The sequence below is a fragment of the Colletotrichum gloeosporioides genome (assembly GCF_011800055.1).
Source record: "Colletotrichum gloeosporioides strain Lc1 chromosome Unknown consensus_70, whole genome shotgun sequence".
Classification (NCBI taxonomy): domain Eukaryota; kingdom Fungi; phylum Ascomycota; class Sordariomycetes; order Glomerellales; family Glomerellaceae; genus Colletotrichum; species Colletotrichum gloeosporioides.
In genome coordinates this window covers 166,697-181,166 of record NW_025544715.1, presented here as the reverse complement: position 1 = coordinate 181,166, position 14,470 = coordinate 166,697, and the positions used below count along the sequence as shown (strand labels likewise).

Here is a 14,470-nt window from a genome sequence, read left to right as displayed (position 1 = left end):
ATTTGCATACTTTGCACTGTCAATACCCTGTTTCCACTCCGTCCACCTCGGCAGTCCACAACTATGAAACTATGAAAATCCGAGCCGGTCACCGGCTCAAGCAGTGTATCCGGGACCGTGGTGTATGACGAAGCTATCTCGTTATCTTCTGGACATGGAAAAAGTGCACCGAGACTGGGAAGGATAGATCTGAAGATGTGGCCCTTGTGACTGCCTTGCATAGTTAGTTCATTTGTCATATCTTGACCAGTGCAGCAGGCTAGTTCAGCAAATTCATCAACACTGTACACAGAAGAATAAACGCTACCTAGCCAACGGGTAGGGTTGTTTGCAGACAGGGACTGCTTGCTATAAGTGCTGAAGGTAGTCGCCGGACAAAGAATCACGCTGAAGGGCAAGCTGTTGGTGACCAGCTGCGTTGTTGGGCTTGGAATTGATGCCTCGAGAGGTATGCAGATGCAACAGAACATCTTGATTTGTATTCTCTGAGTTCACGATCATGGCCGATGTTAGGACAGTGTTATAACCAATAGAACACAGATTCATCAGGTTAAAAACGTCATGGGGGTTCGTAATGAAGCGGTATGAAATGAGCGAGGCTCCAGCGACCGCGTCCTGCTTTTGAGCTCCAATTGTGCGACAGAACGGCGTAGCCAGTCTATCATAGCGGACCCCCTTCGAGATGCTGAGAACTTGGATTACCATTTGAGCAATCCAGCGAGATGCCTTCATCATTGCGCTCTCCTGATGCATCAACACACTTGTATTATGCTACTCCTCACAAGCAAAGAGCCAGCCTAAACCAGCACCGGTAAAGTAATCGCGAAATTATGATGATTTCTTACCTACTCTTCAAGAGTTTTGCAGCATCAACCGTCAACGGGTATCATACGCATTCCAAGTATGTTACCAACTAGGTTTCAAGCCTCGGCTACGGCAATGTAAGTGTTCAAATCCATCGACTACCATACAACGCCGTTCTAGAAATAATCATGACGGCCAAAATGTCTATTGTGTCCTTTAACTTATCAACAACGGGAAAACCCAAATTACTTACGCATTCTTAGTGCGGCTTCGAGAAATGGTTCACTGTTAGCCCTGGTCTCCTACATCCAGTGTACGAGCTTCTCAGGAGGTTGCTCAGTTACGGACAGCAATGGGGACGTTGTCAAAAGCATGTATGAAAAGTACGCTATTGGTTTAAGTCACATACCTCGTGTTTTGCAGGCCCTTCTTGCCAAATTGATATCCTAATACGGGCCTGCGTCATTCCGCCCTCTAGTTACAGTTGCTATGGTATTACTAACATGTTGCAGTATTGCAATCTTCCAATCAGGCTCACGTCCGCTGCACGTTGCGGCTGATGCTCGAGGATATATAATAACGCGTCGGAAACGCAATGATTCCTGCAACAATCTTCAAGATGGATATGACGATGTTAAGCGACAGCATCATACAGTAAACTAGCATCATCACGGCGGTTTGAAGCTATTTGGGAAAGCCCAGAGCCTAAACGCGCATGGTAGCTTCTCGTTCAGGTGATTGAGCCAATCTAGCAGCTTGATCGGCCATTGTAGTTTTTCATTGAAACTCGAGGCTCAACTTGAATAAGAGAGTATTCAGAGTTTTGACTGGACAAAATGTGACGAACAACCTCTTCCTGCTCTTCGCGTATTTTGCTTCTTTCGTCTGTATCTTCCTTGATGCTGTCTTCCGTCGTTCATCGTCAAACGTGATCTAACGTAAGCCCTGGCGGCAAAGGGGAAATCCAGCCGAGAGGGGACTCTCGGAAAAGTTGCTCGATTTCTCACGACAGACAGTCTTGGTGGTGAGGGGCAGAGCACACGCAGGGCATACCGAAGCATGCGGGGGAACGACCATTGCCAGTCTGGTGCCCGTTAGCAGGGGTCGCCCGCCCATGAGCGATGCTGGTTGGATGTCAAGACGCTGCTGGGCCCGCCGTTGGGTTCGTCGTTGGTCGGACCACAATCCACATTTCCCGACTTCACCTCTGAACGTCCATAAAGCTAATGGAAGTGCCTGGTTATAAGTATGCCGCACCCGTCTTGTTCGTCTTACAGTCCTCGCCAAGCTTCCGGCAAACCGTGCATGTTCAAATAAAAAAAAACTCACCCAGCAGCCGCCATATCCGTGTGTAAGTCAAATACTTATAACAATTCATCCGTCCCCATGGCCCCCATCGTCCTCCCCGCAAACCAGCCGCCGGCCCGGTTCTACCTAGGAGGTCCCCAAATATCAGCCTTCCGCTCGGACAAGCCGTCCGGCCCGAACGAGCCCGAAGACTGGGTCGCCTCGACGACATGCTGCCTCGGCTGCGCGAGCTCGAAGCTGGGCATGACGGTCCTCCCCAACGGCCGCCTGCTAGCCGACGCCATCGCCGCGGACCCCGAATACTGGCTCGGGGCCGCGCACGTAGCCGCGTTCGGGACGGACACGAAACTTCTCGTCAAGCTGCTCGACGCGGGGCAGAGGCTGCCGGTGCATGCGCACCCGCACCGGGACTGGGCGAGGGAGCACGTCGGCGCGAGGCACGGCAAGGCCGAGGCCTGGTATCTCCTCACGCCGGGGGAGGTGGACCTGGGTTTGAAAGAGGATGTGACCCACGAGGAGTTGTTGGGCTTGGTGGAACGGCAGGACGTGCAGGGGATGCTCGGGCGGATGCACCGCTTGGATGTCGAGGCTCATCAGACAGTTTACGTGCCGCCGGGGACGTTGCATGCCATCGGAGAGGGCGTGTTTCTGATCGAGGTGCGGGAGCCGCAGGATCTTTCCATTCTTTGTGATTGGAAGGGGTTTGATATTGATGGATTCAAGGATGGGCACTTGGGGTTGGGGTTCGAGAAGGCTTTAACGGCTGTTAATACGGGGGGGCTGACGAGAGGGGAGGCCGATAGTCTTGTTACATCAGAGGCGAGCATCGGGTCTGCGTTGCCGGATGTTGCAAAGGAGTATTTCGATTTGGAAAGGCTTGAGATTCGTGGGAAGAAGGTGTTGAGAAGTGGGTTTGCTGTTTTGGTTGTTTGCGAAGGAGCGTTAGAAATGTGGGTTGCTGGGGAAAAGAAGTTGGATGTAAACAAAGGAAAGACTTTAGTTGTTCCGTCTGGAGATGGAGAACTGGAGTTGAAGGGGTTCGGCGAGGTCGTCGTTGTCAGACCGCCGAGAGGCCAACAAGCTGAGGAGACATTCATCAAAGTCGGTTCTGGGCTGGAGAGGAAAACCAGCCAATCCCATCCGAACATTGTCCAAGTGATATGACGTATGACAATTCAAACTGGCGTCATCGAAGGAGAATGGCTTTATCAAAACTTTTGCTATCTAACGCGACGATCCTACGCCCCAGTCTTTCTTCATACAATCATCCCTTGACCATCCCAAAAAGTAAAAAGAGACTTGGTTCTCCATGAACCAAGTGAGCAAATCCATCGATGCACATGCCCAACCGCCAAACTCCTTCAGCCAGCCCTCTTTTAGAATGAAATCCTACACGGGTATATCCATCACGATCCTTTGCTATGCCATCATGATCAAAAAGCAATTCGTCTCGTATCGCCCACTTCCAACCGAGTACTGTCGATATTCCCGGTGTCATCCTTCACTTGTCATCCGTCATCATCATCTTTGGCATCCACGATCGGCATTCATCGTCATTCATGGGACGTTGTTGTCGTCGTCGTCGCCGCCCATCTTCATCCAGAACTGCTCGTTCCGTTACCTTTCGCCCGTCGATGTGCTTAGCGTCGGTCGAATCTATTGGAAGTCTTCTCGTGGTATCCCGGGCCCTGTCTCATCATAGCTGACGGACCCTTGGGAGCGTAAGTAGACTCGTTGCGAGGAGAGTCGAAAGGGCGCTTGCGGGGGTTGGGGTTCTGCTTTTCTATCAAGAGGTCGACATCTTGCTGAAGCTGGTTGATGGTTCGTTCTTGTTCAAAGATTCGCTGCTTCAGGCTTCTATCCTGCTCCGAGAGTCTCTGCTTTGTAATCGACTCCAGGGAAGCTAGTCTGTCCGCGACGATTCCAAGTTCATCGTGGGTTCCACTCTGCATGCGGTTCAAGGCTCCAACCTCACCGTCCATGGACGACTGTCTCTGAGCCAGGGCCGTCTGCTTCTCAGCAAGGGAGCGAAACTCGTTGTTAGTAGACTCCTGCATATCATTCTGTTTCTTGTCCAACGATTTCTGGGTTTCGTCCAAGTAAGCATGGCGGTCACCAAGCGTCTGGACGGCATCGATAATGTTCTCAGAGAACTCTGAGAAAGCGTTGAGTCTATCCTCCAGGGCGCTGATTCTCTCAAGGACGCCTTCGTCTAGCTTCGTCGAAACGGCTTGGTGGTCCACCGCGTACTGCTTCTCATTCACCCCCTCATTGCTCTCGGAAGCATTGAACACCTTCATGAGGAAACCAAGCATTCCGTTAATTTGGGCGTGGGTAAGGCCCAAGAAAGGGCCTGGCGAGGGGAGCGGCGATGGGGAGGCGGTCGTAGATGAGGACTGACGGAGAAGCTGCGGCGGCAGTTGAACCTGCGGAGCCATCGAGGCTTCCGGGGCCTGGGAATTGGACTGAGAGGTCTCCTCAGGTTGAAGCTTGGAAACCACCTTCAGCTTCTTCCGAACGACGGTTTTCTTGTCAGTCTCGACGGGCGACTCCTGGGCTTGGAGGTTCTTGGCGATGGCTTGCTTGGAGTCGACGGGGATGGCCGTAGCAGACTTCTTCGTGGTCGGCTTCAGCTTGATGGATCCAATGGCAGCATTGAGGCTGCTCTCATCGTCACGAGAGGCGGACGCCTTGCGGGCATCCTTGCTGGGCACCTCGTTGATCCTGAGAGCCACTGGTCGGCTTCGGTACTCTGACATGGAGATGAGATGGCATCTCCAGTGCATTCTCTGCCACTTCTTGAACTCGTCCTTGTCGACTTTGATTGCCAACTTCTCCAGTTCCTCTCGGACATAATAAAAGCAAGTCTTGATGAAGTCGTTCTCTCGGTAACGGTCGTGAATGAGTGCGGCAAGGAACTGCCGCTCGGTCTCATCTTCGCCGTGCTTCGCAATGCACCATGCGGCCCAAATCTGAGAGATTCTGGCAATGTTCTCCAGGCGATTATCCTTGTTCTCGGGGTTCTCTTGTCCCGCCAAAACCATGATGGCAACAGCGCTCCGAATGATGGGATGGCCGCGGCCCTTGACGAAGACAGAGCGGGAGACAATGTCCTTGGCGTTGCTTCCGTATTCAGCAGACAGGCGCACGTGGTTGTCCTTGGTGCGAGGGATCTTGGGAGGGCTCACATGGCTGGCAAGCTTGGCGATCTGAACACTGTAGGCGCGCTGGTTGTCCTCCCAATACATGTCTCGAAACTCTCTCTCAAGGCCAAGTCTGTGGACCAAGTCAAACCACTCACGCAGGGCGCTAAAGGACCAGCTGTCGATGCGAATGAAGGTCTCTGCGAGAAGATAGCGCTTGAGATCAATAAGCTCATCAGCCTGCTGGTTCTTCATAGCAGCCTTGGTACGCGCATAGAAAGTGTTTTCGCACAAGACACGTCTCTCTGTCTGGGTGATCTCAAGCATCTCTCCAATGAGCTCCTGGACAAGCGGCTGCATGGCCGGGGTAGACAATAGCTCTCCACGAAGAGCACCCTTGATTTCATCAACGCCATAGCGAATTCTGACATGCTTCGAGCCGGAAGAGACAATCAGACTTCGCTGTCGCTTGGCGCTAATAAATTCCTCATCGTCGTCGCTGTCGGCATAGAGGTTGCGATCTCTCTTTTTCTGAGAACCATGCAACATTCCCGGCTGGATATGGCCAGGAGTTCCGCTTGCCATGGTGCCTTTGTTGTTCTGTCTGGTTTTGGTGTCAATCAAAGGGTAAGGGGAGGCGCAGAGAAGCAAGTGCGGGACGAAGGGTCGCACAGAACAAGCGGGAAATAGTCCAAGGAAAAAAGAAATACATGGGTAACAGCATGTGAAACGCAAACCAAGGGTCCAAAGTAAAGAACTTACACACGATGCTTGATTTGGTGATGGTTCTGTACAGTTGTGAAGGTGGCGCAGGTGCAAACAGCGAAAAGTTCACGGCGCTGTGTCGTCGCGATGGTGATGGACGAGGAGCTTGGCCGGGCTGGTGGGTGGGGAGGTTAGAGTTGACAGAAGAGGGTGAAGTAAATAAACACTAGGCAGACACGCCAACGCGTCGACCGCCTCTCGCGACGGGGCAGCGGGTTTATTTACTTTTCAGAGCTGAAGGTGAAGTCAAGCAGAAGGTGCGTCTGGGGAAGGTGCGGTCGGAAGGTGAGGAGGGTGCAAACCAAATGTGATGCGAGGTGGTGGGCGGAGGTGAAGAACAAGGTGGCTGACCTGCCAGAACTATGCAGTCACATCAAATTGATAGATGTCAGCTGTGACATACAGGCAGTCTGGTGGACGGGTAAGAGAAAAACCACTTTCAAGTTCCAAAAGAACAAACTCCCAGGGGCCTTCTGAAGAAAAGCGCGATCAAAACGGGGAGCAAGAGTGGGAGATGGTCAACTCTGCCATAGGTCAACTCGTCAGATGGCGAAAATTCACTCAAAATTCAGAAGGATCCTTACTCGACGGCCAAGACGGATAGATGCAGATTGAGTCCATCAAGACACATGAGATTGAGAACGAAGCATTGCCCCCTTTTCTCAGACCGCTGCTTGAAATCCTGCAGACTCTGTTTGCTTCCAGGTTCGGACCAACCAATCGCGGCCACCGGGTACAGATATTGATAAGTACAGGGGTCCGTCAAAAGAAAGAAAAGAAAAGAAAGTAGTAAAACGGCTGTCACCTTCCTAACATTGACGCCTACAATCAACCCATTACTTCGGCACCGACCTACGGCACCCGAATATTACGATGAAGAAAACCACGTGGTATCGCGATTTTTGATTTTCCTCCTACAAGGAGAACGCGTCTCACCAGCCAGGGAAAATTCACCCCTCTCCTCTGGCTCTGGGCAGCAGTTGATCTTGACAGGTGGGTGTCGGCGGTAAAGGTGTGACTGCGGCTGCAGGGCATGCGGGTAGCCGCAGCGGCGCAGTTGGACCAACACGTCTGCCCTTTGCCATGGCGCAATGCCTCCAAAAGCCTCGGGCAGGTCACAAAACCATCTTCGAGGTCCCTTGTCCAAAGTTTTGCGGTAGTAAGCCGGTGAAATTCAGAAACAGCCATGCAATTCATCGGAATGTTTGTTCTCCTGCCTCGGCCCAGTGTGGAGCGCCGACCGGAGCAGGCCCCCGCAATCGCCTGTCCGCCCGGCCTCGGGGTAAGGTAAGGCATGGACCCATCTCACCGACCGGTGTTGCATGAACCCAACAGCACGCCGACGTCCACACTTACGAAAGCGCCCAACGACGTCCGTAACTCCCGGAATTTTGTCAAATTACCCCTCAGCACCCACTCAATGCTCAAAAGCCAAGAATTCTAAGCATACCTTGCCATCCCACACCCCGGATCCCACCGGCCCCGCCCCGTCCCCTGCTCACATAATCCCCTCCGGCCTCGGTGGGATGCCCACCCCTTCTTCCCGCTTCTCCAACATCGTCAATGACGACGACAACACCAATAACCATAACCACGACGTCTTGGCCCAGCATCGACGGACTTTCAAACCCCCTCCAATGTCCGAAGCCTCAACCTATAAAGCCGTCCTCGCTCAAGATCCCCCGGAATCTCAGCTCATCATGCCTCTCAGCCATCACACCCATCATCATCATCATCACCCTCGCTCAACATGTCCTCTCTAACAATCTCAGACCCCGTCCTGCCCAAGGACAGCACGGTCGTGGTCTCGGGCGCAAACGGCTTCATAGCATCCCACATCGTCGACCAGCTCCTCGCCGCTGGCTACCGCGTCCGCGGCACGGTCCGCGACGCCGCAAAGTACAGTTGGCTCTCAACCTATTTCGAAAAGGCCTACGGCCCAGGCCGCTTCACCCTCCACGCCGTGCCCGAAGTGACCAAAAACGGCGCCTTTGATGAAGTCCTCAAGGGTAGCCCTCGCCCTCTCGCCTGCCGATGAGCCAAGAGCACTAACACCCAGACACAGGTGCCGACGGCGCAATCCACACAATCGCAATCACGAACATGAACCCGGACCCCAACGCCGTCGTGCCCCCCAATGTCGACGCAACCCTCTCCATCGCGCGTTCCGCCGCCTCAACCCCGTCCCTCAAACGCTTCGTCTACACCTCCTCCTCCGGCGCCGCCGCCATGCCGACCCCCAATGTCCCCTACGAAGTGAAAGCCGACACGTACAACGAGCAAGCCGTTGCCATCGCCTACTCCGGCAAGGGGCCCGGAGGTCTTGCGGGGGGTTATATCGCCTACTCCGCCGCAAAGACGAAGGCCGAGCAGGCGTTGTGGAAGTGGTATTCCGAGGAGAAGCCCGGGTTCACGTTGAACTCGAGTAAGTGACATCTCGACATCCAGACGTTGGCAACATAGAACTGATGGCCTGCGTGTGAAAGTTGTTCCCAACGCCGCTCTGGGCAGAGTCCTCCTTCCGGAGCACCAGGGCTTCCCGACCGCAGTCGGAATCCTCAAGTCTCTCTGGCAGGGCCACGTATCCCCTGAATTCGTCGCCATGTTCCCAGCCCAATGGTTCTGCGACGTGGTCGATATTGCGCGCATCCACATCGCCGCCCTGCTCCTCCCAGACGTCCAGTCCGAACGCCTCATCGCATATGCCGGCCGCTTCAACATCAACGACATCCTCGCCGTCTTCCGCGAAACGCAGGCTGGCCGTAGCTTCCCCGCCGACCTCCCGGATCTTGGTGTTGACGTAGGCAAGATCGCCAACGAGAGAGCGACGGATTTGGTGAAGAAGCTGAGGGGAGGGGAGGGCTGGACCAGTCTCAAGGACTGCATCGCGCCACTTGCTGAGCAATACGCTGCCTCTGAGGCCAACTGATGGAGAACATGAAACTTCACAACCTAGCGAAAGACAAATTTGATAATTCTTCGGTTATTGCAATTCTCTCGGTGCCGTTGTACTCCCACTGGCCATCTATGCGGCCCAACTGGAATGCTATCTACATGCATGAAACGCTTCAGCTACCCCGGTATAAAAGTGAAAAGCATCTCATCGTCAAGGGGCTATGGTATCTGATAAATTTACATCACGATCTGCGTAACGGTCAGTCGGATATTCTTACACAAGAGCAACATGGCAAGACTCACGCAATCCGAATCATCCTTGCCCTTGGGGATGCCCATCTCCTCAAAAGTCGCAGGTCCTTGACCTGTCGCTTGTTTCTTCGGGGGAGGCATCGTTTGGGCACTAGGAGCCGGGCTGGGCTTCTGCTGGGGTCGTGGCTGAGAAGAGGGCGGCGCACTGCCGACGCGGCCGGGAGGGCCTTGATCGACAAGATCCGGCCGATTAGCGTAAGGTCGGGGGGCGCCGCCGGGACCACCCTGAGGTCGGGGTTGACCAGATGGGCTGAGCGGCATCGAGTCGGTTCGCGGAGGCATGCCGCCCGGCGCGGCGCTGGGAGGTCTGCCGTAACCATATTGTTCTGCAGGGGGAATGGACGACATTCTAGGTCCGTAGTCTCGGCCGGGTTGCGCTTGCGCCTGCGCCGGTTGACCGTAGTCGCTCGGTCCGTAGCTTCCTTGCTGGAAAGGAGGTGAAGGTTGGGGCTTGGCGAACTGTTGAGTGTTCTGCTTGGTGAGCTTGTTCATGGCGGGATTCGAGGGAAGCCCAGGGGACACTGGGTAGGGCTGTGTTGTAGCGGGTCGAGACCCAGGGCCCGGGCCAGGGCTCGGTTGGCGGTAACCGGACTGATCCCATCCTCCCGTCATAGGGCGGCCCCTGGGATCCGCACCAGCCGGAGGAATCATGTTGTTCATTGACTGAGATGGGCGGACATTGCCGGCCATGCCTTGAGGGCCGCCTGGACCAGTGCGAATTCCAAAAGCACTGCCAGGGCGATCAGAGTGGGGAGCGGCTGGTGGGCGACCTCCCGTGTTGTAGTGAGGGGAAAGCTGCGGGCCAGCTCCAGGTCGCGGGCCTGGCCGATCGTCTTCAGGGTACGGAGCCGTTGACTTGGGTCTGTTGAGGTTGAGTGGTGCCGGCCTATCATCTTCAGGGTATGGTGCGGCAGACTTGGGTCTAATTGCCAGGTTGGCATCTAGGTTGACGGTAAATGCGTTGGGTCTATTACCCAAGCTGTTAGGCCGCGAGGGATCGGGGTAATCGACGGTGTCTTGAGCTGGGTGGGCTCTCGGGGAGGGATGAGGTGACGTCTTTGCAGAGGTGCTCGTCGGATATCCGGGGTCAGTCGGTGTGACCGGTGCGCTCTCCGAGACGGTAGGCATCTGTTGTTGGGGCTGCTTGAAACGGTCCGGTCGCTTGCCGCGCTGAGATCCGTGTTGCGACTTGATTCTCGTAAGAGTGGTCGTCTCGTGGTCGGCTTTGGTCAAGCTCTTAGAGTGATCCAAGGCGTCGAGTCTTCCGACGGCATCCTTATTGCCGTGGTCTGCAGCGGCCTCGTACCAGAACCTAGCTTGACGCAGGTCCTTGGGAACGTAGACACCAATTTCGTAGTAGTAGCCCATGGCGAACTCGCCCGTGGGAAGCTTCGCGGTAGCCGCATCCTGAGCATACTTGAAGGCGAGCTGCTCATTCTTACTGAAGATGCCCTCGTATCCAAACAGGAACCAACGACTGACGCCAAGCGCAGCCTCAGGTTGACCCTGTTGGGCTGCCAAACCGTAGTAATGAATCGAATAGGCAGGGTTGAAATCACAGCTCAGTTGGCAAAGCTCGTAAGCCTGGCCCATCTTGAGCTGCGCCTTGGCAAATCCGAGGTAGGCCGCCTTCTCGACGTACATCTTGGCTAGCGGCAGGTCAACGGGAAGCAACGCGTCGGGAACCTCAATGTCGGGCAAGTCCTTTGCAAGGAGCATGCCGTAGACGTATGATCCCTGAGGCGCATCCTCGTCAGAGAGGTCTGCAGCTTCCCTAATAAGGTCCAAGCCGCGCTGGTAGTCCTTCGGGTGATTGTGCTGACCCAACAGGCTCATCATACCCAAGCGGTACATCGCCGCCGAGTCCTTGAGCCTCAGACCTAGGTAGTAGTGCTCAACGGCCTTGCTATAGTCGTTTGAGTTCTCGAACAACATGCCCAGCCGGTACTCGGCACGCGCGTAGCCAAGCTCTGCAGCGCGCGTGTACTTTGAGTAGGCATCCCTCTTGTCGGGACGGCAGCCAAACTTGCCAAACTCGAGCCACTTTGCCTTCATAAAGAGCGCCTCGGGATGCTCTTGGCCAACCAGGTATTCGACAATGTTGAGTGCATCGGTGCGCAGTTCGTGCTCAACCTTTGGTGTTTGACGACCGCTCTCCGGGTCCTTGGACCTGGCCTCAGCAACAATCTCGGCCCAGGCCAAGGTGTCACGAGCCCAGGAAAGCTGCATCGAGACATTGTTGGAGTGCAGGACATGCTCGCGGGCGTTCCACAGGATCTCCTCCTTCTCCTCGTCTGTGGGGGGTATGTTGTCGCCCTTCACCTTGGGGAAAGGGGAGAAGGAAGGGGCCGCGCTGGGCCGCATGGTATGATGATTGCCGCTTGCGCTATTCTCGTGGAACGGCTTGAAGTCGTCGGACGAGGGCGCGGCAGCGGCAGCGGACGGGTTGGTGTAGCCCTTGGGAGGTAGGGCAGGCGCACCAGGGTCGGTGGGCTTGGAGTAGGAGGACAAGGACGGCTCGCGGCCGTGGCGGTTCTGGATGTTGGGGTCTCGGCGGTTCGGGTCGACTTCGCGGGCTTCAAGTTCCATGCGCTGGAGGTCGTTTTGCATGTTCTGAGGGACCTGGGGCGTTACACTGTAGAGACGACTTGTGTCAGCAACCAGGCTGAGGAAAAAGGGACAAAGACAAGGCGGCGCGGGTTAGGGAGGGGGGCCCATCGCCAGATCCAGCGGGCAGTCAGGAGGGACCCATGATAGATCCGCCTGAGATTAAAATGAGGGAATACGCGTACCGCTGAGGCGAAGGTGCAACGACCTCGGGCATGTAATAGTCGTCGAACCCTCCAGGAACGAAAGTTGCGCCGAAGTTTGACATCTCGTCAGTTGTGCCTTTGGGCTGAGGTGCAGCTGCATAAATAGGAGGTAATCAGTCAGCGGGGGTCGAATGACGTTTAGGTTGGAGCCACCGCCAGCTTTTTTTTTTCCCTCCCGCGCCTGTAAGGTTGGGCTGCTTTGCTGTGCTGACTCTGCTGTGGCCGGCCGCTTGCTGGAGCCCCCAAAAGTGCTGTATTTTTATTTACTTTTGTGCTGGGTGCTGCTGGGTTATCGTCTGACCGTCTCTCTCCTCTAAGCCAAACTCCCTGGCCAGGGTCCGGTAGGGGCGATAATTGGATGGGGAAATAGGCGAAAAAGGAATAAGAGGCTCGGGTTGACTGAGAAGCCAGGTGTAGGTGTAGGTGTGGTGGTGGCTGTCTGCAATATGTTGACGGCGAAAAAAGAGAATCGGGAACGTGCAGTCCGGTCTCTGTACTTTGGCACCCTGTGTTTCTGGTTCTCTGTGGTTCTCTTGGCTACCAGGGGCTTCCTGCTTGCTGTGTCTGCGACAGTCTTTCTCTTGGGCTGCTTTCTCTCAGTCCTTGGTCTCGAAGGAATGACACTGAACTGAGGGCGTCCGGAAGCGGGGTGGAGAGTTACGAAGCTCAAAGCATTGGAAATCGCGACGGCGGGCCCTTTCTTTTTAGCGTGCAGAGTTGTTGTCCGCGTCCCCTTTTTTGTGCCCAGTCTGGCTAGTGAAACATTGGAGCTCGTCCGGATGAATGTGCCAGGTGCCAGTGTCGCATTTCTCTTCTTTTCGGTCAGGGTCAGGAGGAGGAGGAGGAGGGGGAATCGCCTCTGGGCCCCCCATCATTGTTCCAGGAGCGGGACTGACCGGGGCAGTTATAGAGAAGGAGGGGTTCGCTATGAGATGCTGCTCCACCATGCAAGCCGCAGCAGCAGCAGAACATTTAGCAGCACGCAGCTGGCGCTGTGTCAGAGGCGCGCTAGCACGCCGCAGCTTGCTGTGGTTTGCGTACTGAGTCCATTGGCTTTGGGGATGCGCTTCCATTTGCTGCACGCAGGCCGAAAGTCCCAAGTGTACCTCGTCTGTACTTTACGGTGGGCGCAGCAGGGAGTAGCCGGCTGTGGTGATCAGGTACCGACAGGCAATCGAGAGTACGCTAGGATGAGGCATGTACAAGCAGCAGGCAGTAAGCGCTGAAAGTCCCTCGCAAACAATTCGACAGCCGTCCATCCCGTCTTCAGCCAGGGTGACTCGTCCGAGGTTTTCAATCAGCACCCAGGTCAGACAGTGCCAGTGATAGCGTGCCATTGCAGACCTCAGCACCCATGAACCTTTTGGGGGATTTGGCATGTGCACACAGCGCCCAGCATGTCCAGTTAAACGGCCCCCTGTGCATAAGACGGTGCAGGCAGACTGCTTGGCTGTGCGTATTTCGCTTGCCACAGGCCGTGAGCGATACCTCCGGGGCGGTTGATGATGGTCGGCGGGAGGTGTCCAGGGACCCGAGGGAGAAGATCAGAGAGGAGAGCAGCAAACAGCAAAGCATCCTAAAGGGGGGACCCTCGGCCGAGATGAAATTAGATGGCCCAAGGCCTCCAAAGCGAGGGCCAGACCAGCTGAAGCAGAGGGCAAGTTCCGTTCTTCACTTACCAGGTGTAGGCAGGAGTGCAGGTGCAGGTGGGTAGACTTCAATTCGCGGGCCGGAGATGGAATGCGGACCAGGTGCAGCGGGAGTTCCACCGCTCGAGGTGTTTTTGGTGCCGTTGTTCTGTGGATCTCGACCGGAAGCCGGCGCATTTCCCTTGCCATGCCGCGCGTATGGTATTTTGGATTTGAACAGCCTTTTCATCTCTTATTATTTGGCTTTTTTGAATGCGAGGACAGGGGCTGCCGGCAGCTGAAATAAGGTAGGTATCGAAGTATCGTTGAAGAGATGGGAGGAACTCGGCGTGGTAATTGGCAGATCCGCCGGCGGATGGTTGGTTGACTGTGGCTTGGGGAGAAGTTTGAGAGATGGCAGAAGATGATGAGGTCGATGCGAAAACGAGAGCGACGGAAAGCGGAAGCCCTCCTTAGTTGAGGTATGAGAAGAGAGGTAGGTATGGTTTTGCACTCTTTTGCGCAACGGCGCCAGCTTGCAAGGTGCGCAGGCAAGAAGCATGGTCAGTCGTACCTTCCTGTCCTTTGGTGAGCACAGGCAGGCGCGAGGTGCACCGCGATGCCAACAACAGCACCAGCACTGCGGGCAGCCGACCGAACCAGCCACGCGGGTGCAAAAAGCTGTCCACAGTACCCTACCTAGCGATGCTGGCGCAGGTCATGCGATCCCGGTTGTTTGTGCAATGCCAACCGTAGTTTCTTGGATTCCACAGCATTGCCACGCGACACCTCAGACGCTACC

At 55.2% G+C, this 14,470-nt stretch overlaps 4 protein-coding genes across 4 annotated transcripts; 2 read left to right on the top strand and 2 right to left on the bottom strand.

Moving 5' to 3' along the window:
• Nucleotides 1-2,190: 2,190 nt before the first annotated feature.
• On the top strand, nucleotides 2,191-3,276 carry GCG54_00010170 (uncharacterized protein; the record flags this gene model as incomplete). The annotated part of the gene is made up of 1 exon (XM_045410101.1): nucleotides 2,191-3,276. The coding sequence occupies one exon, from the start codon at nucleotides 2,191-2,193 to the stop codon at nucleotides 3,274-3,276; it is 1,086 nt and encodes a 361-aa protein (XP_045260268.1).
• Nucleotides 3,277-3,752: 476 nt separating this feature from the next.
• GCG54_00010169 (uncharacterized protein) lies at nucleotides 3,753-5,840 on the bottom strand (the record flags this gene model as incomplete). The annotated part of the gene is made up of 1 exon (XM_045410100.1): nucleotides 3,753-5,840. One exon carries the CDS (start codon nucleotides 5,838-5,840, stop codon nucleotides 3,753-3,755), a length of 2,088 nt encoding a protein of 695 aa, XP_045260267.1.
• A 1,930-nt stretch (nucleotides 5,841-7,770) lies between these two features.
• On the top strand, nucleotides 7,771-8,949 carry GCG54_00010168 (Aldehyde reductase 2; the record flags this gene model as incomplete). The annotated part of the gene is made up of 3 exons (XM_045410099.1): nucleotides 7,771-8,029; nucleotides 8,086-8,445; nucleotides 8,507-8,949. 3 exons carry the CDS (start codon nucleotides 7,771-7,773, stop codon nucleotides 8,947-8,949), a joined length of 1,062 nt encoding a protein of 353 aa, XP_045260266.1.
• On the bottom strand, nucleotides 8,363-12,102 carry GCG54_00010167 (NAD-dependent epimerase/dehydratase terH; the record flags this gene model as incomplete). The annotated part of the gene is made up of 4 exons (XM_045410098.1): nucleotides 8,363-8,485; nucleotides 8,518-8,865; nucleotides 9,219-11,862; nucleotides 12,020-12,102. 4 exons carry the CDS (start codon nucleotides 12,100-12,102, stop codon nucleotides 8,363-8,365), a joined length of 3,198 nt encoding a protein of 1,065 aa, XP_045260265.1.
• Nucleotides 12,103-14,470: the final 2,368 nt, after the last annotated feature.